Source organism: Urocampus carinirostris, chromosome 11, assembly GCF_059441175.1.
Source record: "Urocampus carinirostris isolate Australia breed hairy pipefish chromosome 11, RoL_Ucar_1.0, whole genome shotgun sequence".
NCBI classification, from domain to species: Eukaryota; Metazoa; Chordata; class Actinopteri; order Syngnathiformes; family Syngnathidae; genus Urocampus; species Urocampus carinirostris.
Window position 1 is genome coordinate 37,868,178 of NC_142359.1, and position 25,376 is coordinate 37,893,553.

At 39.0% G+C, this 25,376-nt stretch overlaps 1 protein-coding gene and 1 long non-coding RNA gene across 4 annotated transcripts; one reads left to right on the plus strand and one right to left on the minus strand.

Moving 5' to 3' along the window:
* Positions 1-501: 501 nt before the first annotated feature.
* Positions 502-23,822, plus strand: acss3 (acyl-CoA synthetase short chain family member 3). 3 transcript variants are annotated; one of them, XM_088347416.1, is made up of 16 exons: positions 502-572; positions 6,948-7,142; positions 8,381-8,525; positions 11,097-11,285; positions 14,953-15,087; positions 15,175-15,315; positions 16,800-16,880; positions 16,944-17,191; positions 17,940-18,043; positions 21,042-21,137; positions 21,207-21,270; positions 22,133-22,214; positions 22,286-22,408; positions 22,491-22,590; positions 22,653-22,828; positions 22,894-23,822. In XM_088347416.1, the coding sequence occupies exons 1-16, from the start codon at positions 526-528 to the stop codon at positions 22,960-22,962; spliced, it is 1,995 nt and encodes a 664-aa protein (XP_088203542.1). In that variant the 5' UTR covers positions 502-525; the 3' UTR covers positions 22,963-23,822. The 3 variants fall into 3 exon arrangements, with proteins under 3 accessions (XP_088203542.1, XP_088203543.1, XP_088203541.1); XM_088347417.1 differs by lacking the exon at positions 502-572 and adding an exon at positions 2,899-3,004; XM_088347415.1 differs by lacking the exon at positions 502-572 and having other exon boundaries at positions 6,867-7,142.
* On the minus strand, positions 6,963-23,041 carry LOC148357292 (uncharacterized). Its single transcript, XR_015852009.1, has 3 exons — positions 22,138-23,041; positions 17,914-18,029; positions 6,963-7,097 (listed from the first exon to the last, which is right to left on the minus strand). It is a non-coding gene; the product is annotated as an uncharacterized LOC148357292 (long non-coding RNA).
* Positions 23,823-25,376: the final 1,554 nt, after the last annotated feature.

Consider the following 25,376-nt stretch of genomic DNA (forward strand, 5'->3'; position numbering starts at 1 on the left):
ACAGGCTTAAAACGCTCCTAATCCATCAGACCTCTCTCCCATCCATCCATCCATCCATCCATCACTTCATCCATCCGTCAATCCATCCATCCGGCATGCTCCATTCAGGGAGGTTGACAGTGATCAACTTAAGCTCTTTGGGATTAATCCCCATGTTGACGTCTTTCACTGACAGCAAAAATCTCTCGCTGGTTCGATGAACAGCAAATGATGCTCGGGGCAAGAAAGTTCACTTGTTTGTTTCTTTATATATATATATATATATATATATATATATATATATATATATATATATATATTGACCATGCCCCCAGCCGACGCCACTTACCACGAACGGCCATGCACAGAAAGTGCCCAGCGGAATAATAAAAATTTGAAACCCCAGAGTGTTCATATGTAATCAAAAGATTAATGGTCCGCATCTGTGAGTCATGCTCATGCCACTGCAAAAGTGAAATTTTGCCTATTATCAACAATCATAGAGAGCATGAGCTAGTCTTTCTTTCTTCAGAAGACCAAGACTCCATGCGGCCACAAACCAGAGCAGCTCAAGACAACTTTTGTCCTCAAAGGTAAACCAAGAAAAGGTTTCACAACAAACTGTTTTTGGTGCAGGGGCAAATGATATGTCCTTTTTGACTCACTCTGAAAATACCTCCTGATCACCTAAATGAGTTGATTATCTTCAACACTGTCTGTCTCTGGGTGCCCAGCCAGTCGCATGCATGTTTTTGGGAATTGGGTAAGTACTCATCCTGATAGTCATCTTTTTCGTCTTAAAAGCCTTTATGTTACATACTGGACTGTCTCAGAAAATTAGAATATTGTGATAAAGTTCTTTATTTTCTGTAATGCAATTAAAAAAATAAAAATGTCATACATTCTGGATTCATTACACATCAACTGAACTATTTCAAGCCTTTTATTATTTTAATATTGCTGAATTTGGCTTACAGCTTAAGAAAACTCAAAAATCCTAACTCAAAATATTAGAATATCATGAAAAAGTATACAAGTAGGCTATTCAACTAATCACCTGAATCTTCTAATTAACTCGAAACACCTTGTGAGGGTTTCCTGAGCCTTAAAAACACTCAGCTTGGTTCAGTAAACTAAATCACTGCTGATCTGACTGCTGTCCAGAGGACCATCATTGATATCCTCCATCAGGAGGGTAAGACACAAAAAGAAATTTCTCAAAGAGCAGGCTGTTCACAGAGTGCAGTTTCAAAGCATATCCACAAAAAGTCTGTTGGAAGGGAAAAATGTGGCCGGAAACGCTGCACAACCAAGAGAGATGACCGCAGCCTTAACAAAATTGTGAAGAAGAGCCGCTTTCAGAATTTGAGGGAGCTTCAAAGACAGTGGGCTGAAGCTGGAGTCCAGGTATCAAAAGCCACAGTTCACAGACGTGTCCGGGAAATGGGCTACAATAGCCGTATTCCCATGGTCAAGCCACTTCTGAACTCAAGACAACGGAAGAAGCGTCTGACTTGGGCTATGGAGAAGAAGCACTGGACAGTTGCAGAGTGGTCCAAAGTCCTCTTTTCAGACGAAAGCAAGTTTTGCATTTCATTTGGAAGTCAAGGCGCCAGAGTCTGGAGAAAGGCTGGAGAAGAGCAAAATCCAAGTTGCTTGAAATCCAGTGCGAAGTTCCCACAGTCAGCAATGGTTTGGGGAGCCATGTCAGCTGCTGGTGTTGGTCCACTGTGTTTCATCAAGTCCAGAGTAAATGCAACTGTGTACCAAGAGATTTTAGAGCACTACATGCTTCCATCTGCTGAAAAGCTCTATGGAGATGAGGATTTCATTTTCCAGCATGATCTGGCACCTGCTCACTGTGCCAAAACCACCAGTAACTGGTGCACTGACCATGGCATCACTGACCTTGATTGGCCTGCTAATTCCCCTGACCTGAACCCCATCGAGAATTTGTGGGGTATAGTTAAGAAGAAGATGAAAGACACCAGACCTACAAATGCAAATGAGCTGAAGGCCGCTATCGAAGCATCCTGGGCATCAATAACACCTCAGCAATGCCACAGGCTGATTGCCTCCATGCCACGCCGGATTGATGCAGTAATCCGTGCAAAAGGATTCCCAACCAAGTACTGAGTGCATCAATGGACATTTTCAAATGTTTGATTTAGTTTTGCTGTTATAAAATTATTTTTTTTACTTGGTCTGAGGAAGTATTGTAATATTTTGAGATAGGATTTTTGAGTTTTTTTCAGCTGTAAGCCAAAATCAGCAATATTCAAATAATAAAAGGCTTGAAATAGTTCAGTTGATGTGTAATGAATCCAGAATGTATGACATTTTTGTTTTTTTAATTGCATTACAGAAAATAAAGAACTTTATCACAATATTCTAATTTTCTGAGACAGTCCAGTATATCACAATGTCTAATTTCATTGCATACAATGTTTCAGATTGATACCAATGACAATAAAGACAATTCCAATTCTAAAAATGTTTTTCTACCCCTCCACAAATTGAAATACAGCATTACCCAGGGTCAATCAATAAAACAAAATGTAATTGTAATAATTCATATCTAATTTTTCAGCCCTATACCAATACAATACTCAACTATCGAGTAGTAATTGATAACAATAACAGATACTATAGAATAATAAATATAATTCCTTTCCCTATGTAAAACATACAATTTCCTTCACAAAACATTTATTGTATGGAAATGTATTTTTCCTTTGATTTATATTCCCTAATTTTTGGTTGTTGGTATTGTACACCATCACATGTACAAATACTTTCTGTGTTTGCACTTCATTTTGATGTCTGGGAGAAGCGTAAAATTAATTCCCCATGGAACTAAAGATTTTTGATTGTGTTTAAAGGGGATTGAGTTAAAAGTGAAGCATAGTTTGTGAAACTCTTTTATCTTTGTACAGTGTGATGTTCATTAAAGTCTTGTGGGATACAATTCCTGAGTTTCCTTTTCTTTGGCACTGCAAGACACTACTTTTGATAAGATGCCGAGGTACCGTAAGTTTCAAGGTTCTTTTCCAAAAAATTATTGCTTGTTTGTTTTTATTTGTTTTGTAGTCTTCTATATTTTGACTACAAAAAATATCCAACGGTTGCTCATTTACATTACTTAGCCAAATTCAGTGTGTTGTGACAGCTTCAAAAATTCAAAACCAAAAAAACAATAGAAATACCAATCATATTGGATTATATAGACATGATAATATACGGGAGTTTAAAAGGCTATCTGGAAGTTAACCAATTCTGCTGATTTTTTGCTTTCGATAGGTCCATAATGAACCTGTGGTGTTATTTGAAAAAAAAAAAAAAACACCATACACAAGATCCTTAACTGTTTATATATATATATATATATATATATATATATATAAAATGTGTGTGTGTGTGTGTATATGTGTATATATATATATATATATATATATATATATAAATTCACAGTGTGCTTTTTCTCCTTATACTCGTGCCACAAACTCCCTTTACGGGTCAACCATTGACATCATAGTACGTTCTCATGACACTTGACCCAGTTTGTATAGACTTTCATGCTTACAGAATGCTAGTTCTGATAAATGCCTTCACTAGCTAATGTCTATGATGCTCTTTTGTTGTAATAACACAAGCAACATTGCACTTTATTAGACCACAGACAGACTGACAGTGGATTTGAAATGGAGTTAAAACACAGAAATTAGGTTTAACCAGACTGTTTAATACGTCTGGTGGAAAATTATAATCATACTGCTGGGAATTTGTACTTGAATTGTATTTAGCGAGAAGCTTGCTTAACACATTCACATTGCAGAACTGAAATTATTATTCTTATTTGCTTCAGATTATACATATTGTATCGTAGAATGCCATTGGCTCGTATATGAATTTAATCTAGCAAGTAAAATTAAAGGTAAAAATCTGCTGCATGTCACCCTTTGTAAAGCGGGACGTTTATTTAGACTCATGAAATTGAGAAGATACAGTACTCACCCCTTTTTCACGGACCACAACTATACCATTTTCACCATACATTGCACAATACCTGCAGATGTTCTGACTCTCTCCCTCTATTTCTCTCTCTCATATATATATATATATATATATATATATATATATATATATATATATATATATATATATATATATATATATATATATATATTATTTTTTTGTAAGTAAGTTGATCCCTTAACCACTATGGTCTTAGGGGCACCATTTCCTGTAGTGTGTCTTGGGCAAATACAGCCTGGTGGCACCCATCCCTCCCCAGGCCAACAAATGTTGTTAAGGGATATACTGTATGTGTTGGCTTGGAGAGGGATGGGCGCCACCGGGCTGTACTTGCCCAAGACACACTGCAGGAAATGGTGTCCCTACAACCTTAGTAGTTAAAGGAAACACCCACCTATTTTGTTCCTTTTCCTTTGTATTATTTAGCGCCTCATGGTGGTAAAAAAAAAAATACAACCATATTCATATTAAAAAGAAAAAAAAATGAAAATTAAGAAATAAATTGTGTTCATGTTGTGATTAGAGCTATACAAATAAACATGACTATGACTATGAGTACTACTATGATAGTCCGCCATCATGCTTGTTTGGGCACCCAAAAACCTTGCTACCAGCTCAGTAGCCTAGATGGTAGGGCGCCCGCTTTGAGACTGGGAGGTCGCTGGTACACGCCTCGGCCGAGTCATACCTAAGACTTATAACATTGGTAAAAATGGCGGCACCCTCTGTTGGCTGCGGCTGCATCGGCTCGCTACAACGGGTCAGGTGTATCGACATTTCGTTCTGTGTACATTGTTACAAAGAATGACAATACAAAGGAAATTATTATTATTATAACCACGCCTCTTTTTACACGCTGTAAACACATTTACTTCATGACATCATGATATGTATTCAAAATGTAATTGACTTTGGAATCAGGTTTAAAATTTGAAGCACAGACGCCCTTTTGGACTTATGTTCTGGTTTAAAATCTACAAAAGTATTTCATTTTGATACTAGAGTCTCACTGCTTCATTTCTAAATGAGTTATGACTCGTTTTTATAATTAAAAGTAATTTTGCTTACTAATTTGTTTTTTTTACTAGGTACACAATCATTTGGCCACAAATCAATAAATGCCTATTGTGACTAACCACAGTTAGGTTTCAATTTTTCTTCTTTTTTCAGATACCTATTTGCTGAAGCACCTGTGTCAAAATCACAGCCTACCGTTTGGCCCGCCACATCCTTTTTTGTCGCCCGCGAGGGCATAAAATGTCCAAACCTCTAAAAATAAACAGGTCCAAATAGTTCTTTGAACTATTACATTTCCCACGACGCCTGTCGACTATGAACAATATCCGCAAAGTGACGGCTCACCTGCTCAGACGCCGGTATTTCCATATCAATGTCAATGTCTGGGATTGAGAAATAAAGGGTCATAAAATGCCCAAAAATATTTTGTTATTTTAGTGTATATAAGAGATTATTTCGTTCTCGGATCGTGCTCATATCTGGAACAGTTCAACTCTCAGGTGAATTTTCCTGTTACAAAATAACTGACAACCAATTAATTTGTTCCTGGCCTACCAAACGCATCCAAGTTAACCTTTAATAGCTATTAAACACACCTCTCCGGCCTCTAAAAACAAATTCAAATAGTGAAATTCAAAACTGCAGTCATAAAACAACATATGGTGGTTTGAGGCCCCCGCCTTAATATGAAATGTGTATGTTCGGCCTATTTTTACTGATTGATTGATTTATTATATCAGTCATTCATGTTTTATGTTTATTTCTGTAGAAAATGTATTTTATTACTCAATTATTTGCTGAATTGTTGTTGAATAATTTCTTACTGATTCTAATATAGTTTACTTGATATTTATAACTTATTTTGCCTGGGGAAAAAAAAGAGTTATCTCTTGTTATAATGTTGTGTACTTTTCCCAGTTTCACTACTTCATGGATTTGAGTCGTGCATTGTGCTCAGAATTCGGATTGACTAAACAGTCCCAAAATTGGCAGTTAGTGGTCATTAAAAAAAAGTTTACAGTAATAAGTACATTTGTTTGTAAAAGGAAAACCTGGTTGTGTGAAAAGGTTTTGTTATTTGATTTGAATTCATTGTAGTGAATTTAATTGTATAATACTTGTTAAAATAAATGTTTCCACTTCATGGATTTCGCCTATCAGGGGTTCATTTAGAAACCTAACTCCTGCAATAAAAAGGGGATAACACTGGAATGTTTTCATCTGAGATTTTCTTTTGGAAAATCCAATCCGGCCCCACCTCACCTGGCGATCCCCTAGAATAGATAATTGAGTTTGAGACCCCTGGTGTAGTGCAACTGAAAACGAGTGCTAAACTGCATGAAGAAACTACAAACTACAGAAATTTAGAGTGACCAAACGACACAATTTTCTTCTATTTTATCTGCCCAGCCTATAATAATAATAATTTCCTTTGTATTGTCATTCTTTGTAACAATGTACACAGAACGAAATGTCGATACACCTGACCCGTTGTAGCAAACGATGCAGCCGCAGCCAACAGAGGGCGCCGCCATTATACCAATTAGGTATGTCTCGGCCGAGGCGCGAACCAGCGACCTCCCAGTCTCAAAGCGGGCACACTACCATCTAGGCTACTGAGCTGGTAGCAAGGTTTTTGGGTGCCCAAACAAGCATGATGGCGGACTATCATAGTAGTACTCGACCAAGTTCGAAGTTTAAATTCATAATGATGCAAACTGAAAGATTCTTCCATTCGGTCGCCACTGACCGTCCCGGAAGTGTTTGTGTGTTTTTGTTTTTTTTGCTGGGGGAGGGGAGGGAAAAGGTTTTCAAAAGTAGAAAAGAAGGGGGGGAAACATGCACGCGCAAATCCCTAAACTCTGCACCAGGAGAAGCAACTTTGTTGGTCGCCTATGGAATGTTTGTGTTTGTAGGAAAACAGAAACACTCACAGTGGGACGCGGCTTCGCCGGCGATGCACGCGAGGCGGCGGCGGAGCGCTACGGCCGTGCTTTCGCGGCTGCCCGAGACCGGCCGGAGCAGTATTGGGGAGAAGTGGGTCAGTGCATACGATGGTTCGAACCCTGGAGAAAAACATTGGACTTAAAGGACAAAGTCTTTCCAAACTGGTAGGTTTTTAAGCGGGGATCCTGTGAAAATCTGAAGTTTGCAATTGCAACGCGAATACACTATCTATACATGCCAATAACAAAGTGAGATTTCTTTGCAAAAAAAAACCCAAAACAAAAAACATAACAATCTTAATGTTAAGATATCTTTTGGGGGCAAACTTAAAACTGGATTCGAAAGTTAACATAGTGAGTTTGCATTAAGTTATGTTGCATAGAAGTGGAAATAAGCGGCCAATAAAACCGAAATCCTAAAACTGATCGTTACAACGGAATTCTTTATTCAACGTACTCTGAACTATTCTAAATCATCATATTCCCTTAAATTATTTTCCAAGACTACTATTTGTTTATTTTCAATGTTTTTGTCTTAATGCTGTCAATGTTATAACATAAAAGCGACTTACATGTTTGGTTTAAGATCAGGCGATGGTGTAATTGTAATCCTGTGCAGTCCTTGAGACATATTGTGATTAATCCAGTCTGCGTTTAGCACTTTTCAAGTCAATGAAGACCTCCCAAAGCGCTTTACAATGTGCTTCACACTTCCCTTTTTACACAACAACTAACTGATAGCAGCGTCAGCCATGCAAGGCAACCAACTACCTGCTATCGGGGGCATTAGGGATTCAGTGTCTTGCCCAAGGACACTTCGACATATAACATGGAGAAGCCGAGAAACGAAACTGCGACTTCTTGATCCCAAGAAATGCGCTTTACCTCCTGAGCTACTGCTGCCCCAAAGGGCTTTACAAAAAAATGTGACTTGACTGGCCTACAGTTTATTTTTGCTTCGCTTTTTAATGTTGTCAACTGCTGTATTTGTCAATGCTTGTGGTTTATGTGTTTGAGCAAACTTCCTTTAATAAACATCCTTATCATCAAAATACACAAATAGATTAGCACAATTCTGATACACTCTGGCCTAGAAGGCTATTTACACGAGAGATGTTCAATCATAATGTCATTTATTTATCCACTTTTGACCTGAGGTTTGTAGTTTGTTGTCAACTATGTAAATATTAATACTTTTCATCATTAATACAACTTAAGGTAAGTGATGAAAACTGTAGGGCCCTGTAAGGAAATATTTATTCTTGTGATCTAAGTAATCAATTATTTCAGTAAAAAAAAGCAATAACATAAAGAAAGAAAATTTACTTTTGTGATTTATAAAAGTAACCTTTGCAGGATTTGCTCGACATAATTGGCTAATTTTTTCTTCCCTCTTTTGTGAGGTTTGTCGGCGGCAAGCTAAACATGTGCTACAACGCTGTAGATGTTCACGTTGAAGGTGGCCGCGGCAACCAGGCTGCCATCATCTACGACAGCCCAGTGACCAGCACCAAGCAGATCATCACCTACCGAGAACTCCAGGTCCAGGTAAAGAGCATTTATTTAATAAAGTTCCGGCGTCCTCCTATTAAAATATTGAGCAACTTCAGCAGAATGTTATGGAAAAATTGGAATGTGTGACTTTTCCCCTTATGAAATAAGAACAATTATTGTATCGGTGACATGTTCAACAAAGAAGCGTCTTGCCACAATGAGAAGAACGTAGGGAATATTAATCACTGGAAACTTTGTATGCGAAAGCTTATTTCTCATTGGCTTTTAAATCTGCCCAAGAAAAACAAAAATAAATCATTTTAATTGCAGGCAAAATAATAGATCAATATATATATAAAGAACTGGGCGGCACGGCGGTTGAATTTTTAGCGCATACGCGGCACAGTTCTGAGGTCATGGGATCGAATCCTCCTGTGCGGAGTTTGCATGTTGAATCAGATCAGGAGACTTCTCCTGCTACTGGTAACAATGGAAACCAGTCCTGTTTCATGTGGGGGAGCAAAACCCTACTCAAAAAAATATTGCCCAAGCCACTCCACAGGAAGTGATGCCCCTTTCCTACGATCCAGGTGGTTAAGGGTTCTGTGATCTGTGAACAGAAATTAAGGAACATTATCACAATAGTCAAATTTTTTGAGACAGTCCTGGATGTCTATCTATCTATCTTTACTATATATATATATATATATATATATATATATATATATATATATATATATATATAATTTTCTTGCATGCAAGTGAAATCATTTATTGGTTTGTTTTTCTTCAGCTTATTTTAACAGCCAATGAGAAAAATTTAGCTTTGACACACGGAGTTTCCAGTAATTAATATCCCCTACTTTCCTGCATATATATGTATGTGTGTGTGTATATGTATACATGTGTGTGTATATGTGTACAGTATATATATATATATATATATATATATATATATATATATATATATATATATATATATATACTGGACTGTCTCAGAAAATTAGAATATTGTGATAAAGTACATTATTTTCTGTAATGCAATTAAAAAAACAAAAATGTCATACAATCTGGATTCATTACACATCAACTGAACTATTTCAAGCCTTTTATTATTTTAATATTGCTGAATTTGGCTTACAGCTTAAGAAAACTCAAAAATCCTATCTCAAAATATTAGAATATCATGAAAAAGTATACAAGTAGGCTATTCAACTAATCACCTGAATCATCTAATTAACTCGAAACACCTTGCGAGGGTTTCCTGAGCCTTAAAAACACTCAGCTTGGTTCAGTAAACTAAATCACTGCTGATCTGACTGCTGTCCAGAGGACCATCATTGATACCCTCCATCAGGAGGGTAAGACACAAAAAGAAATTTCTCAAAGAGCAGGCTGTTCACAGAGTGCAGTTTCAAAGCATATCCACAAAAAGTCTGTTGGAAGGGAAAAATGTGGCCGGAAACGCTGCACAACCAAGAGAGATGACCGCAGCCTTAACAAAATTGTGAAGAAGAGCCGCTTCCAGAATTTGAGGGAGCTTCAAAGACAGTGGGCTGAAGCTGGAGTCCAGGTATCAAAAGCCACAGTTCACAGACGTGTCCGGGAAATGGGCTACAATAGCCGTATTCCCATGGTCAAGCCACTTCTGAACTCAAGACAACGGAAGAAGCGTCTGACTTGGGCTATGGAGAAGAAGCACTGGACAGTTGCAGAGTGGTCCAAAGTCCTCTTTTCAGACGAAAGCAAGTTTTGCATTTCATTTGGAAGTCAAAGGCGCCAGAGTCTGGAGAAAGGCTGGAGAAGAGCAAAATCCAAGTTGCTTGAAATCCAGTGTGAAGTTCCCACAGTCAGCAATGGTTTGGGGAGCCATGTCAGCTGCTGGTGTTGGTCCACTGTGTTTCATCAAGTCCAGAGTAAATGCAACTGTGTACCAAGAGATTTTAGAGCACTACATGCTTCCATCTGCTGAAAAGCTCTATGGAGATGAGTATTTCATTTTCCAGCATGATCTGGCACCTGCACACAGTGCCAAAACCACCAGTAACTGGTGCACTGACCATGGCATCACTGTCCTTGATTGGCCTGCTAATTCCCCTGACCTGAACCCCATCGAGAATTTGTGGGGTATAGTTAAGAAGAAGATGAAAGACACCAGACCTACAAATGCAAATGAGCTGAAGGCCGCTATCGAAGCATCCTGGGCATCAATAACACCTCAGCAATGCCACAGGCTGATTGCCTCCATGCCACGCCGGATTGATGCAGTAATCCGTGCAAAAGGATTCCCAACCAAGTACTGAGTGCATCAATGGACATTTTCAAATGTTTGATTTAGTTTTGCTGTTATAAAATTATTTATTTTATTTGGTCTGAGGAAGTATTCTAATATTTTGAGATAGGATTTTTGAGTTTTTTTCAGCTGTAAGCCAAAATCAGCAATATTCAAATAATAAAAGGCTTGAAATAGTTCAGTTGATGTGTAATGAATCCAGATTGTATGACATTTTTGTTTTTTTAATTGCATTACAGAAAATAAAGAACTTTATCACAATATTCTAATTTTCTGAGACAGTCCAGTATATGTGTGTAATTTAGTTGACGGTACGAATTATTTTTCTTCAGGTTGCACGGCTGGCCGGCGTTCTGGCGAAGAATGGCGTTGGCAAAGGCGACCTGGTTGTCATCTATATGCCCATGGTGCCCCAGGCCATGTTCGCCATGTTGGCGTGCGCCCGCATCGGGGCGCCACACAGCCTCATCTTTGGCGGCTTTGCCTCCAAAGAGCTGTCGGTGCGCATAGATCACGCCAAGGTAAAAACGGTCACTAAATAATTATTACTTCACATGACAAATGGATGCTCACCAGTGTTGGGCGCATTACTGAAAAGAGTCACTAGTTAGTTACTTCATTTAAAAAGTAATTGCGTTACTCCCCAGATTACTGGCATACAAAAGTAGCAAATTGTTAGGTTTTGCAGGCTGGACCCAAACGCAAGACACACAAGCAGAGTTTTACCAGTTTATTGCAGGCAACCGGGATAAACCCGCATATGGGAGGAGAAGAAGAAAAATGTCAACAAAAAATACAGTCCAAATAAGACTCACGGCTGGAATGTTACAGGAAGTCTTTGGTGCATTCTGGGCGGAGGTCAGGCGCCAGCAACAGGCACGAATTCCACATTAAAAGTACAATTTGACAACTGATGCTTTCAGTTGAGTTCATGAATACCAATGTTGTTGAGCCAAAGTGTGGGTGATCAAGGTGATTATCCAGTGACCGGCCACTTCTGAAGACCCAGTGGCGTACTGGATCTTCAAAACATTACTCTCAAAGTCACTATTTAGTTACAAATGGTCATATACACTCACATTAAACACCCTAAAACTGCTGAAAAATAGCCACACAAACCTGTGAAAGCAGTGAAGCAATCTTGAGGGATTGCAACCTTAGACAGACGAGGCACTCAATATCCATTTTGTCTCTTGGCTTCAAACTAAGAAAGATTTCCTTCTCAGTTTCTGAGGTATGTCCTAGACGCTTTCTTTGTTTCTCTAAGCATGGTGTATTACAAAAATGATTTTATAAATAAAAAGACAAAAAAATTGAGCACTCTTCAGGGATGTGATTTTTCCGCTAATTCGCGGAATTCCGCTTTTTTTATCTCCAAAAATAAAATTTTTAAGATTTCCGATTTTTTAATTGGTAAAAAAAACGATTTCGTCTCTACAGCATTCCATTTTAGTGTTTCCGTAACTGAAATGAAACGTACTTGCGATTGGTTGAAGTCTCCGTGTTGACCAATAAACGCGCTTGTTATAAAGGCGTAGGAGTATGCCATTGTTCATTTCTCACACGTTTTTGCCGAGTGTTTAAAGAAAGATGTCCGAGATCGAACGCAAAGATGCTCCGCGAGGTAAAGAAATTGATAAGATCGTAAAAAACAAGTTTCGATCGGACTGGTTGGAGAAGGAATTATCTACAAATGTTGGAAAGAAGACTGTGACGAATTTGTTCAGTGACTTTATTCGGAAGATCGATCGTGCCGGGAAAGCGCTTTGCATTTGATGCCATGATACCATTGTCTATGGTGGGAGAGGTTTCAAAGCTCTTGAAGGTCACGCAAAGAGCAAAAAACACGTGAAAGAACTCCAGTCAAGAACAACAAATTATTCCATCGCTGGTAGTTTCGGTGCCCAAACGAAAACTCCAAAACTTTAAGGCCTCCATCCCTTATTGACACCACAAACGGAAGCGGTAATAGAGAGATGTGATCCACCCCAAAAACCTGTACCAGTTGCTGATAGAGTCGTGAATTTTGAGGTAGGTGGTAAACTTTTCAAATTTATTTGACAGTTTTCCCCTTTTTTTCGAAAATATTATAACGTAATAAAAATGGCCATAAATATTTAACAATTACAATAATAGATTTTCATGTGTACATTACACCAACACTTTACTGTAGGGCCTATACTTTTTGTACTTTCATTTATAGATAACATCTTCTGCTATAACAAAGACATTTGTGGTATGTTTTAATATGAGTTACTTTTCATTTGGTCATGATACAACTATTTCTTCATGAAATTTGAACTCTTCAACATGATTTATGTGTTAACTTAGTAATCACATGAGTTAGATATGATGATATTCTCAGTGATAGTTTTTAAAAGCAAAGGCAGTCCAATGTTTTTTAATGTGACTGATTTTGAGTTAACTTAAACTGTAATTTTATATGGGATAGTTCAAAATACATTGAAAATTGATGCTGTTGTTTTGTCTATTTCTTTGTCATCTGAGTGCATTGAAAGTACTTAAAAAAACGTAAAACCCATGAGCTCCGGGGGGCTTCGCCCCACTTGTCCCCCCACCAGGGCACTGCCCTGGACCTAGCTGGGTGCCCGCGGCCCCCAGGCCCCCGCCTAATTTTCAGATAATTTCACTTTGGTCAAATCACATCCCTGACTCTTGCCGTAAATTATGTGCTCACGATTGCCTCAGTGATTTCCCTTAGGTTTGTTGTTCCTGTACATGCCGACCATTCGCACCTGGTAACACACAACTAAATATGCACATATACCGTATTTTCCGCACTATAGGGCGCACCCCCAAAAAATAGTTTTTGGTCCTATATCTTCCATAGATAAGGCGCACCGGATTTTAAGGCACTACAATGGGAACGTCGCCAAAACAGTCAGATGATTCAGTCAAACTGATTACCCCCTTAACATTCCCAAAGCTTGCAAAGAAGCAAATACGTGTCGTAGACACGTGCGGATGCGGTGTCACTCAAATGCATCATTTCAAATATCATTCGGAAGGTTAAAGTCTTGGGATTCAAGAAATGCCAACCATTCCTTAGTTTCTATTTTCTTTTTCGCTCGCAACTTTACTGTGCATATGACAATAAACACTTGGAATTGAGTTTAATTCACTCAACTCATCACAGCAACATCAAGATCGTTCTAAAACAAGATACCGGGAAAATATAAAGCCGCATAGCTCACCTAAGTTCTCACGTTCAATAATGATACGCAATCATGGTCTTCTTACAACCGTGAGTGTAGTAAATCCAGGAGAGTAAAATGTTTACAAATACAGACTAATGAAACATGTTTTCTTTAGTCTTTTTCGGCCAATTGCAGGGTTTGTTTTGGCCCTCTAGCCAATCCGAGGCTCCGAATAACTTCAGCCAATAGCGATCGATTTGACTGATGATTGACACATCTTTTTCGGCCAATTGCAGGGTTTGTTTCGGCCCTCTAGCCTATCCGAGGCTCCGAATAACTTTAGCCAATAGCGATCGATTCAAACGATGATTGACACATTGGTTAGCCAATGAAACGCCGGTATATAAATCCCAGCATACACCGCGGACTACTCCACGTTCGGGGGAAAATCGAGTCGGCGGCTGTTGCGTAAGTTGCGAGACCTTGCTATTTAATATTAAGCCATATATAAGGCGCACTGTATTATAAGGCGCATGGTCAGCTTTTGAAAAAAATTAAGACTTTTAGGTGCGCCTTATAGTGCGGAAAATACGGTATATTTCAGTATTTTATTTTATGGTTGTAAATACGGCTTTGATGTGAGTATATGCATTGGGAAGAATATCAGAATAACAGTAGGGAGAAATTACGTGTTCTCATACTCTGTGCTTGAAACGGTGCCTTCGTACAGTTGTATTTTGTACGTATATACAAACACACTAACCCTTCTAGTAAGTATTGCTGCTGGTGGATCAAGTGTAGAATGTTGCTTTTTGAGCAAAGGTAAAAGAACCGAAAACATTGGAAATCATGAACGTTTTTAAAAAGGTTGCAGAGTAACGCACCTGGTTGTAACCCAAGTTGAGTTACGAAATTATATTAATTAACCGTTACAGTTCTCCTTACTGATAAAAGTAGTTGCGTTCCCGGAACATGTTACCTTGTAACATGCTACTCCCAACATTGACAAAATCTTTTATTTCTTTAACAGCCCAAAATGATCCTGACTGCCTCGTTTGGGATCGAACCGGGCCGCCGAGTTGCCTATGTGCCCCTGGTGGAAAAGGCCTTGGAACTTACCTCTCACAAGCCCTCCAAAGTACTTATCTACTGCAGGGACAGTATGGTGAGCAGCCTCCTGAATGTCAAAGCTCTTTGGGCACAATTTGGACCTGCGATTTAAGACAAATAAAATACTTTGCTGGTTTGGCAGGAGAAAGTGTCCATGGGTGGGGGCTTGTCCCTGGACTGGAATGAAGAAATGGCAAATGCCCAACCCCATGACTGTGTCCCAGTGCCTTCTGAACACCCGCTCTATATCCTCTACACGTCCGGCACCACAGGAACGCCTAAGGTCAGATCACTTGACTTTAGTATCACTACTTAATTTTGAGGAGACATTATACTTTTGTTAAAAAAAAAAAAATATTGGAAAAAATGCAAGAAATTCATATTTTTTTTAAATTTCACCCTCAACTGGTTGCCAGCAAGTTGCAGGGCACACAGAAACAGAGAACTCACTTGCTCATTCACACCCAGGGACAATTTGAACCGACAAATGAACCTTTTTGGAATGTGGGAGGAAACTGGAGTGCCCGGAGGAAACCCACGCAAGCACGGGGAGAACATGCAAACTCTACTCAGGGAGGCTGCGGTAGCTGGATTTGAACCCTGAAACTCTGCACCGTGTTTCAAAGGGGTGTGTTAAAAAAATTGCAATGTGGTGACCCATCTCTGAGTTCATCAATTTTGGGGAAGGAAAAATATCAGGTGTGAATCAGGTGGCACCTATTTAAGGATGAAGATGCGTCGGGTGATATCAAAAGTGCTTTTTGTGAAGCCAAACCAAAAAATGTAAATGAAATGTGGAATGTTGTTAAGCAATCAAGGAGTGAAATAACATCTGAAATGTGCCACAAGTTGGTTGACTCTACACAGATGTAAAGCAGTTATAAAAAACTGGCCATGCAACAAAATTTTAGGATTGACAAATTCAACCTTTTTTTTAAAAAAAATACTAAATAGTTTTATGTTTGTACAGCCAACAGCAGACACTTCTATTTTTTCTTAATACACTCCTTTGAAGTTTTTGCCCAATTGCACAGCCTAACCATTAGTCTGCACCTGTCACTTGGAGTTCAGAGGTTGGAAAACAATTACTCAGAAAAATGTAAATTGAACTTTTTCTGTTTGCCTTGGCTTAGCAGCCAATACTTTTATGTTAAACTTCACAATTTTGGTCTTGAATACAATGAAAATAAACTAAAATGATTGATTTACGGGGGCAGCGCAGTGGTTAGCGCGTGTGCGGCACAGTTCTGAGGTCATGGGATCGAACCTTCGTGTGTGTACTTTGCATGTTCTCCCCGTGCTTGTGTGGGTTTCCTCCGACATTCCAAAAAACATCCATTTCAGGTTAATTGGCCGGTTCAAATTGTCCCCTGGTGTGAATGAGTGAGCGGATGGTTATCTGTCTCTGTGTTCCCTGCGACTGGCTGGCAACCAGTTCGGGGTGTCCCCTGCCCACTGCCTTAAGATAGCTGGGATCGGCTCCAGCACCCCTGCAACCCACTGAGGATAAGCGATGCAGATGATGGATGGATTGATTTACGGGGGTCTCAAACACTAAAATGGACCAACAGTCTTACATCAAATTAAAGTGCACTGAAAACAAATAGCCAGCAGAGGGTTCTAAAACTCAAAAAATGGAAGACACTTTTCAAAAGATGTGTATTTTAGTATTGTGATACACTCTTGATGTATTTTTTATGATACATTACTTTAATAATCACGCCTTTACTTGTAAGATATATATATTTTTCTGTGCTCCCACATCAGGGTGTGGTGAGGGATACCGGTGGGTGTGCTGTGATGCTGAAGTGGTCCATGTCCAATATTTATGGACTGCGCCCAGGGGAAGTAAGTTGACATGTGAGCTTATTTTGAGTGTATGTTAGCGTAGCAGCTAACCTGTGGCGGCAGGTTTGGTGGGCAGCATCTGACCTGGGTTGGGTGGTGGGCCACTCCTACATCTGCTATGCGCCCCTCCTGCACGGAAACAGCAGCATCCTCTATGAAGGCAAGCCGGTAGGAACGCCGGACCCCGGCGCATTTTTCCGTGTCCTCTCAGAGTACGGCGCCGCCAGCATATTTACAGCTCCCACCGCCATCCGTGCTATCCGCCAGCAGGACCCTCTTGCCCAGTATGCAGCGGAATACCCCCTCCCAAGGTAGTCGGATTTCCGGTACCACCCGCTCTGCCGAGACGCTCTTGTTGATCAGGGTTCGTACGGGTGCTTGAAATCTTCGAAAATACTTGAATTTTAATCTTGCATTTTCAAGGTTGAAAAATGCTTGAATTTTGGGTGAAGTACTTGTAAATGCTGAAGATTTTTGCCATGTTACTCAACAAGTCTGCTTAAAAATGACCCAGACACTGCTTTTCAGTAGCTTCGCTTTGCCATTGCATTTCTTCTTCTCTCGTGATTAACCGCAGCTGGCATTAGTTAGTATGACATTGTCCTATGAAGCGTCATCGCCCCATATGGGTTGTGGCCAAGAGTACAGATGCATACTACACCTAAAAAGGGCATTATGAAATGTGTATTACATAAAGGATTATGTTTAAATTATGGACATATTGTATGGGCCAAGCAAAACATTGAGGTTGCGTTTCCCAGGGGTAAATTGTAATGGCAGAAACTTTCTGCAACTGAAAATGTAAGTTATTTATTAACTTTTACTCAACACCTATATTGGGAGAGATTTGTCTCAAAAACATATATTCTCAATATGCTCAAGATCCCAAAATCAAATGTCTTTATAAATGCCCACACAGGATTAAAAATCGCACATGTAAACGGGAGATATATTCATGGCGCTGCGAAATACCTGATTCACACCGGGATTTTTCTTTAAATGGTACTGGAGAAATTGGAAAAGGTGTACGAACCCTAATTGATGGGTTTGCCGTGGCAGGTTGCGCGCCGTGTTCTTGGCGGGGGAACGCTGCGATGTGGAGACTCTGGAGTGGGCCAAGAAGAGTTTTAGGGCTCCTGTGCTGGATCACTGGTGGCAGACGGGTAAGGAATTTTACCACTCAAGCTCAAGAACACTTAAATAAAATAAAATAGAATTGTCTTTATTGTCATTGATATCAACGTGGTAAAACATTGTATACAACAGTATTAGACACTGCACGCCTGGATAAACACGTAATAAAGACATTAAAGAGAAAAATAATGCATTGCAACAACAGTGCAGTGAAAACTAACGCAATAACGTTAGCATTAACATAAATATTGCACGCTTGTTGAGTGTGGTGATGACCCTAATTGAATTGAATTGAAATTAATTAAATAATCTTTATTGTCATTGTTATCAACGTGGTGAAACGTATGCAACGAGGTTAGACATGACCCTCCAGGATTAACATTTAATAAAGAGACAATAAGATAAAAGACTGTCAGGATAAATAGGCAAAAAACAATTCATACTCAAAAAAGTTATCATTTAGGTAATCAACAGTTTTAGGCAGTCTCTTTCTCATTATTTTTACACATTACTCACCAGTGTTTTTCCTTTTTTAGCGCGTGTGCGGCACAGTTCTGAGGTCATGGGATCGAACCTTCGTGTGTGTACTTTGCATGTTCTCCCCGTGCTTGATGAAGTAGAACTAAAAAACATCTAAACCTATATCTTGCACTTAAATGACTAAAAATAATGACTAAAAATATCATAAGAAAATGTTTTTTCTTTCTGACTCATTAATGAGAAGAATGTCAAAGGTTTTTTTTTTTTTTTAGAAATATTCTCTTGCGTAATTACATAATGCTTATAGACATTTTTTTCCCTCGTCCGATACATTTTATGAAAATAAAATGAGAATAAAAATAAAACATTTATTTTTTTAAATTGATCCTTCTATTTTTTTTCTTAAATTATTAAGATTGCTTTCCCTGAATGATATCTTCAATTAAATTTAAATCCCAGGAGTTGAGACTAAGGCCCATGGAAGGCTTTTTCTCTGAAATTGCTGTGTTGTTTTTCTCACACAGACGTAATCTGACATTCAATCTCCTGATTTGCTCATGGGGCTCACCAGGCCTCCCTTGTGTTTTGTTTTTTTCTCTTTTTTTTCATGTGGCACTGCTATCGCTTGGTTAGCCGCCTCAATCACATTTTCTCCCCTCCTGTCTCAGAATATAACACCCCACTCTCTTTGAGGGCGATTTCATTCATCCCTAATATCATGCCCTCTTCCCTCAGCAGAAGCAGGTCACCCAGTTAACCAATCAAATGGGGTGTTTGTTGCCAGAAGTGGTTCTTCCACTTGCTGCTCTGCCGTATTGAAGGCTGTTATTAATCCGGGTGCTATTTTGGGTGCCGGGGGTGGCTGCTGATGTCATCTGTGTTGCCGGGCAACAAACGTGCGCTTTCCAGCTGTTAGGGAAGCTTTGATGAGCAAATGGCGCACAGACAACTATATGGATTTCATTGTGCCACTAAATAATCGGACCCCGAAATTAAATCACTCACACACTGTGCTAAATGTTAATCTAGTTGTGTGTGCACGCACCTTCTGTTACAATGCAATGCACACTCACAGGGAGAAATGGGGAGTGGGTTATGTTCAGTGGTAGCGATTTTTTTTTGCTATGTGGGAGACCCTGGTTCGATTCCAAACAATGCGACATAGATAAATGACTGACCATTTAAACAAATATTACATCTACAACTCTCTCCCCAACCCCAAAGCCACCAAGAATGCAGGTGACATCACCTTCACATCTTACAGCCTCATTAACCTTTCAGGAAAAGGACTGCAGAGTCTCACAGCCAAAACCAGCAAGCTCAAGAGAAGCTTCTTTAATCGGGCTGTCAGTATTCTGAACTCTCTCTGCCCTACCCCCTCGCACCCCTCTGCCTTTTCCCAAAGCAATGCAATACTGCTACTTTGCACATTTATTTTTCTTTTTTTTTTGTATATTGTATATGCATACATTTTTTGTCTCGTTATTTATTATTTATATTTGTGTCTTATTTATTGCATATTTGCACACGGGGAAGACAAAGTAATTTAATCTGTGCTGTATATTGTGTAAATAGCACATATGACAATAAAGTTGAAGGGATATAATCACAATTAGTAAGGAAGGAAGGTAAAACAAATGAGGAAGGCAGATATATAGAAAGTAGAAACAAAATCTATGCATAGTTTTGAAGGGAAGCAAGAGGGAAAAAGAAATGAGAAATGAATCAAAGATACACGAGAAACAAGACGGAAGGATAAAGATTTGTTGTGAAAAAAATGGAAGGAAAGATAAAGAAGATGAAAAATGGAACAGAGCAATAAAGACACAGCTGAAGGAGAATCATTAAGATAGTAAAAGACGGACAGGTTAAAAAAAGAAAAGGCGGCAAAAAAGACTTAGAGAGAAGGATTTGCAGAAGAAAAAAAAAGATGAAGGACGGGGATATAACTAAAGGAAAATAATGGAATAAAGTGAGTGGAGCAAGAGAAAAAATAAAGAAAACTAGTTAGAAGGACTGACAGAAGGAAAAAATGACAAAGGACATAACAGGGAGATGATGAAACTAAGGAAATTTATGATATAGTGAGGGGGAAAGGAACAAATCTAAAGAAGCAGGAAACAGACAGGAAATTAAAGAAAATACAAGGACTGAGTGAAGGGTTGTAAAGAAGGACTCGGATGCAATTAAAGGAATAAAAGTAAAAGACTTAAGACAAAAAAACAAAGGCAGTGCATTTTAAAGGTAGGGAATGGGGGGTGTGACAGCAGGAGAATAATTACTGGGAGAAAGTGGCAAAGAGTGAGGAGGACAAACTGAAAAAAACAATAATGAAAAAACAAAGAGAAAACAGGAAAGTACTTCAAGGCATAATTAAAGGCTGGGAAATGATACCACAAGATAAATGATGATGAAAAATTACAAAATAAAAAGGGGTGATAAGAAAGAACGTTTTGAAAAAGGAGAAAATCTTAAGCTAAAAGCAGACGTATCTTCTTTTTTGTTGTTGTGTGGTTTTTTTTTTTTTTTTTTTTTTTTTTTTTTCAGAAACTGGGTCTCCTATCACCTCCACGTGCATCGGGCTGGGTAACTCCTTGACGCCCCCTGCAGGGCAGGCGGGCAAACCAGTTCCAGGTTATGACGGTATGATGCAAACCCTACCTCATTGACCAAATAATGTTTCGGAAAAAAACTTTAAGGGAATTTTTGCAGTGATGGTGATTGACGACTACATGCAACAAGTGAAGCCGGGAAGTCTGGGAAACATTGTGGTGAGGTAAGCATTATCTTCATGTGACCAGCTTTCTGTGTAATATTGCTATGAAAATCCTCCTCCTGCTGCCTCTGCCAAGAAACTTTTTAATGGCAATATTTAAAGAAGGAGAACAGCTGCAGGCAACATTAAATCCATTACGAGGAATAGAACTGTATCTTGAATCAAACTGGGACGTTTTGTTGGCACTTATTTTGAGAAATCGGATGTAAAGATAAGTAAACCAAAGACAAAAGGGATTAGATGCAAGGAATACAAGTGAAGGAATATACCAAAAGGGGAACTGATGAAAATGATGCATCGATCGTTGCGAGGGAAAGGGAAGGAAAGGAATAAGAAAGCTTGATGCAGTTAAGAAAATGGTTTGATCGCTTTTTTTCGGCCACTTTCTACCATGAAGGAGGAAGTCGCCTAACTTTTGAAGTTCACCTTCCAAAAGTAAGCTAACTTTATTTATCTTTATAGAGCATATTATTTTATGAAATATTTATTAGTACCAATTAGTACAGGTTACTTATACAAGCCTTAAGCATACTTATATAAACCTTAAACATACAAAGTATAGCACTGAAGCAATTTACGAACAAATTCAACTTACGAACGATCTTCTCATTTGAAAGTAGGGCAGCCTCTGTATATAAAACGCACCAGCATATAAGGCGCACTTTCAAATTTTGGGCCAATTTGGGGTTTTTAGGAGCATAGTCTGGAATTTACAGTAATTTATTGAGGGAAAAGAAAAGAGAAGACTGACAGGACTGTTGAAGTGTTGGATAGACAAAACTGAAGAGAAAATGACGTATTCCATTCAAGTTGACCTTTAGCCTTCACACTGAGTGACGGATAACTTGTGTTCTGTATTTAGATTACCTCTCCCGCCTGGTGCCGCGTCCTCTCTGTGGCAGAACTCAGAGCTTTTCAAGCAGAACTATTTCACAAAATTCCCGGTGGGTTTGAACTTGAGCAGCCCATGGCGCCCTTCTGTGGACAAAAGCAGTAATCGCAGTACTCTCCTTAGGGCTATTACGACACAATGGATGCCGGCTTCATGGACCAGGAGGGTTTTGTGTACATCATGTCGCGCTCTGATGATGTCATCAACGTGGCTGGACACAGGCTGTCAGCTGGAGCTTTGGAGGAGGTGGAAATGTTTTTAAAAATCCTTGTTTTGTGCAGATTTGGAAGGTTTTCTTTCTTCTTTTGCTTGTTTATTTTACCCGCAGTCAGTGTTGCAACACCCGGCAGTTGTGGACTGTGCCGTAGTGGGTTTGGAGGACCCTCTCAAGGGCCACGTACCCCTCGCCTTGTGCGTGCTCAAAAATGGTGAGAAATTAAAGAAACCACCAAGGAAATGTTAGAAATCAATGCCCTGTCTGTGTCACCAGGAGTGAAGCAGTGCAAAGAGGAGGTTGCCAACGAGACTGTGAAGCTGGTACGTGACACAGTGGGCCCTGTGGCCGCCTTCAGGAAGGTCCTTTTTGTCCGCGGGCTTCCCAAAACACGTTCCGGAAAGATCCCACGCTCTTCCTTGGGAAATCTGGTCAATAGGAAGCCTTACAAGGTACGTTGTGAGGTTATCCAAAATTGCATGAGGTTGTCATGACGAGCATTGGATTTTCCAAGCAGATTACACCCACCATCGAGGACCCTGAAGTGTTCAAGGAGATTGAGAAAGTGCTGTTGAAAGCTGCCTGAATTCAGCAGGGAAAGTGTCACTCTAGCTAATGGTTCAGTTTACAGTTTGGGCGAGTTGTTTTTGCTCATTAGGTTCTTAAAGAAAGTTGAAGTGCAATCCTGAAAAGTTCACAATCCAATTAAACATAAATAAAAAAGCATTGAAACAAGTTAAATTTGAAACAATGTAGCATGTGATACAAACCTAGCAGGTTTAGATATATTTTTTGTAACTAAAAATGATGGAAAATGAACATGTTAAAAGCAAACTTGAAGGTGAGGTGCATCATTTGAGGTGTGCTTAAAAAGTTGAAGGTGAAATATTTTCTCTATTAAGTATGTGTTAAAAATGTTCTTACGCTTTATTTTCCACTGCGTCTATCTTGTTTTATCTTACTTGTAACAGAAGTGTTTTTTTGCGAAACACTAAGTTAAAGGAATGGGGGCTAGGGATAGTGCTGGAGAGTGACATCATGCTTGTCCCTGCAGGTTTTTTTTGTTGTTGTCAGTGTTGCATGGGATGGTAACAGTAAGAAGATACTTCTAGTAGCGTCCAAAAATTAACTAAAATGCTTTACCATTTGTTTACTTTTTCACTTAATGGAAGTTTATTGGAAATAATTTGAGAGCAAAGCATTACAAACAGTAAGTACTTTTACCAACATTTCCTTCAGTGTGTCTATATGGAAGTTATATTATTTTGGAACATTATTTTTGGAAGATAGTGAGCAAACTTTAGGATTTACACGGAAATTACTGCTAAGTGTTGGCGAACTGGCATGAAAACAAGTTAACTAGAAGAGAATGCCACTTACTGTTATGGGAAAGATGTCAAAATGTGTCTGATGACCCACATATTCCCTTATAAAGCGTTGATTTAGTTTTGATTATAATTTAATTGTGACATTGCACAACTTTTTTTGCTGGTCTTTAGTTGTTGTTCAACACTTTAAACACTGAACTATAAGGCGCACCTGATTATAAGACGCACCCTCAAAGTATTCATTCGTGAGCCATGTGTTCCATATACAGTATACTGTAATGTGTACCTTACTAAAAGGCCTAGTAAGACTACAGTTAAAGTGAGGGTTGCATTAAAAATAAATCAGAAAAAGAATATTTCATAGCACAATTATACTAGGAAATCTGCTTTCACAACAAAATTACCGTATTTTCCGCACTATAAGGCGCACCGGGTTATAGGGCGCACCCCGAAAAAATAGTTTTTGGTCCTATTTTTGACATACATAAGACGCACCGGATTATAAGGCGCTACAATGGGAACGTGGACAAAACAGTCAGATAGTTCAGTCCAACTTATTACCCCCTTAACATTCCCAAAGCTTGCAAAGACGCAAATACGTGTCGAGAACACGTGCGGATGCGGTGTCCGTAAGATGTCACTCAAATGCATCGTTCCATCATTCGGAAGGTTAAAGTCTTGGGATTCAATAAATGATAACCATTCCTTCGTATCTATTTTCTTTTTCGCTCGCAACTTTACTGTGCATATGACAATAAACACTTGGAATTGAGTTGAATTTAAAAATAGACACTGCATTCCATCCATTATCTGCACCGCTTATCACAGAAACATCGAGTTCAGTCTGAAACAAGATACAGGGATAATATAGAAAGCCGGAGTAGCTCACCGAAGTCGTTGTGTTCATAATAATGTGCAGGCAATGTCCTCTTATGTCCGTGAGGGTAGTAAATCCAGGAGAATACAATATTTACAAATACAGAATAGAAAAAAATGCTTTCTCTATGCCGTCAGCCACATGCTATACGCATACGTATTTTCGGCCAATTGCAGGCTTTGTTTCGCTGTTTAAGCCAATGGCAGCCTGTAAATTATAAAAAGGATCCGCCTCTTGACCTCCGAATAACTTTAGCCAATAGTGATCGTTTCAACTGATGATTGACACGTCTTTTTCGGCCAATTGCAGGCTTTGTTTGTCGTTTGAGCCAATGGCAGTCTGTAAATGATAAAAAGGATCCGCCTCTTGACCTCCGAATAACTTTAGCCAATAAAGATCAATTCAAATGATGATTGACACATTGGTTAGCCAATGAAACGCCGGTAAATAAATCCCAGCATCCACCGCGTACTACTTTGCGTTCGGGGGAAAATCGAGTCGGCGGCTGCAAGTTAGTTGGAAAACTTAATGTTGATCCATAAATAAGGCGCACTGTATTATAAGGCGCATGGTCAGCTTTTGAAAAAAATAAAGGCTTTTAGGTGCGCCTTATAGTGCGGAAAATACGGTAACTTAATTCATAAATGGTTCCATACGTAGAAGCATTTCATTGTAATTATACATTTCAGATTGCATTTACCATATTTCTGGTCTTTATGGCACACAAAATTATATGGCCACTTTGGAATTTCTGGCAAATCATTTTTTAGATGCACCTTATATTCTGGAAAATAC

What these genes read in the sequence shown, in the direction of transcription:
- acss3 (XM_088347415.1), top strand. Translation starts at nt 6,871, where the DNA reads ATGCACGCGCAAATCCCTAAACTCTGCACCAGGAGAAGCAACTTTGTT. An exon ending in TGCGCATAGATCACGCCAAG is followed by an intron (nt 11,286 to 14,952) that starts GTAAAAACGGTC and finishes TTTCTTTAACAG; the next exon opens with CCCAAAATGATCCTGACTGC. An exon ending in GCGGAATACCCCCTCCCAAG is followed by an intron (nt 17,192 to 17,939) that starts GTAGTCGGATTT and finishes TTGCCGTGGCAG; the next exon opens with GTTGCGCGCCGTGTTCTTGG.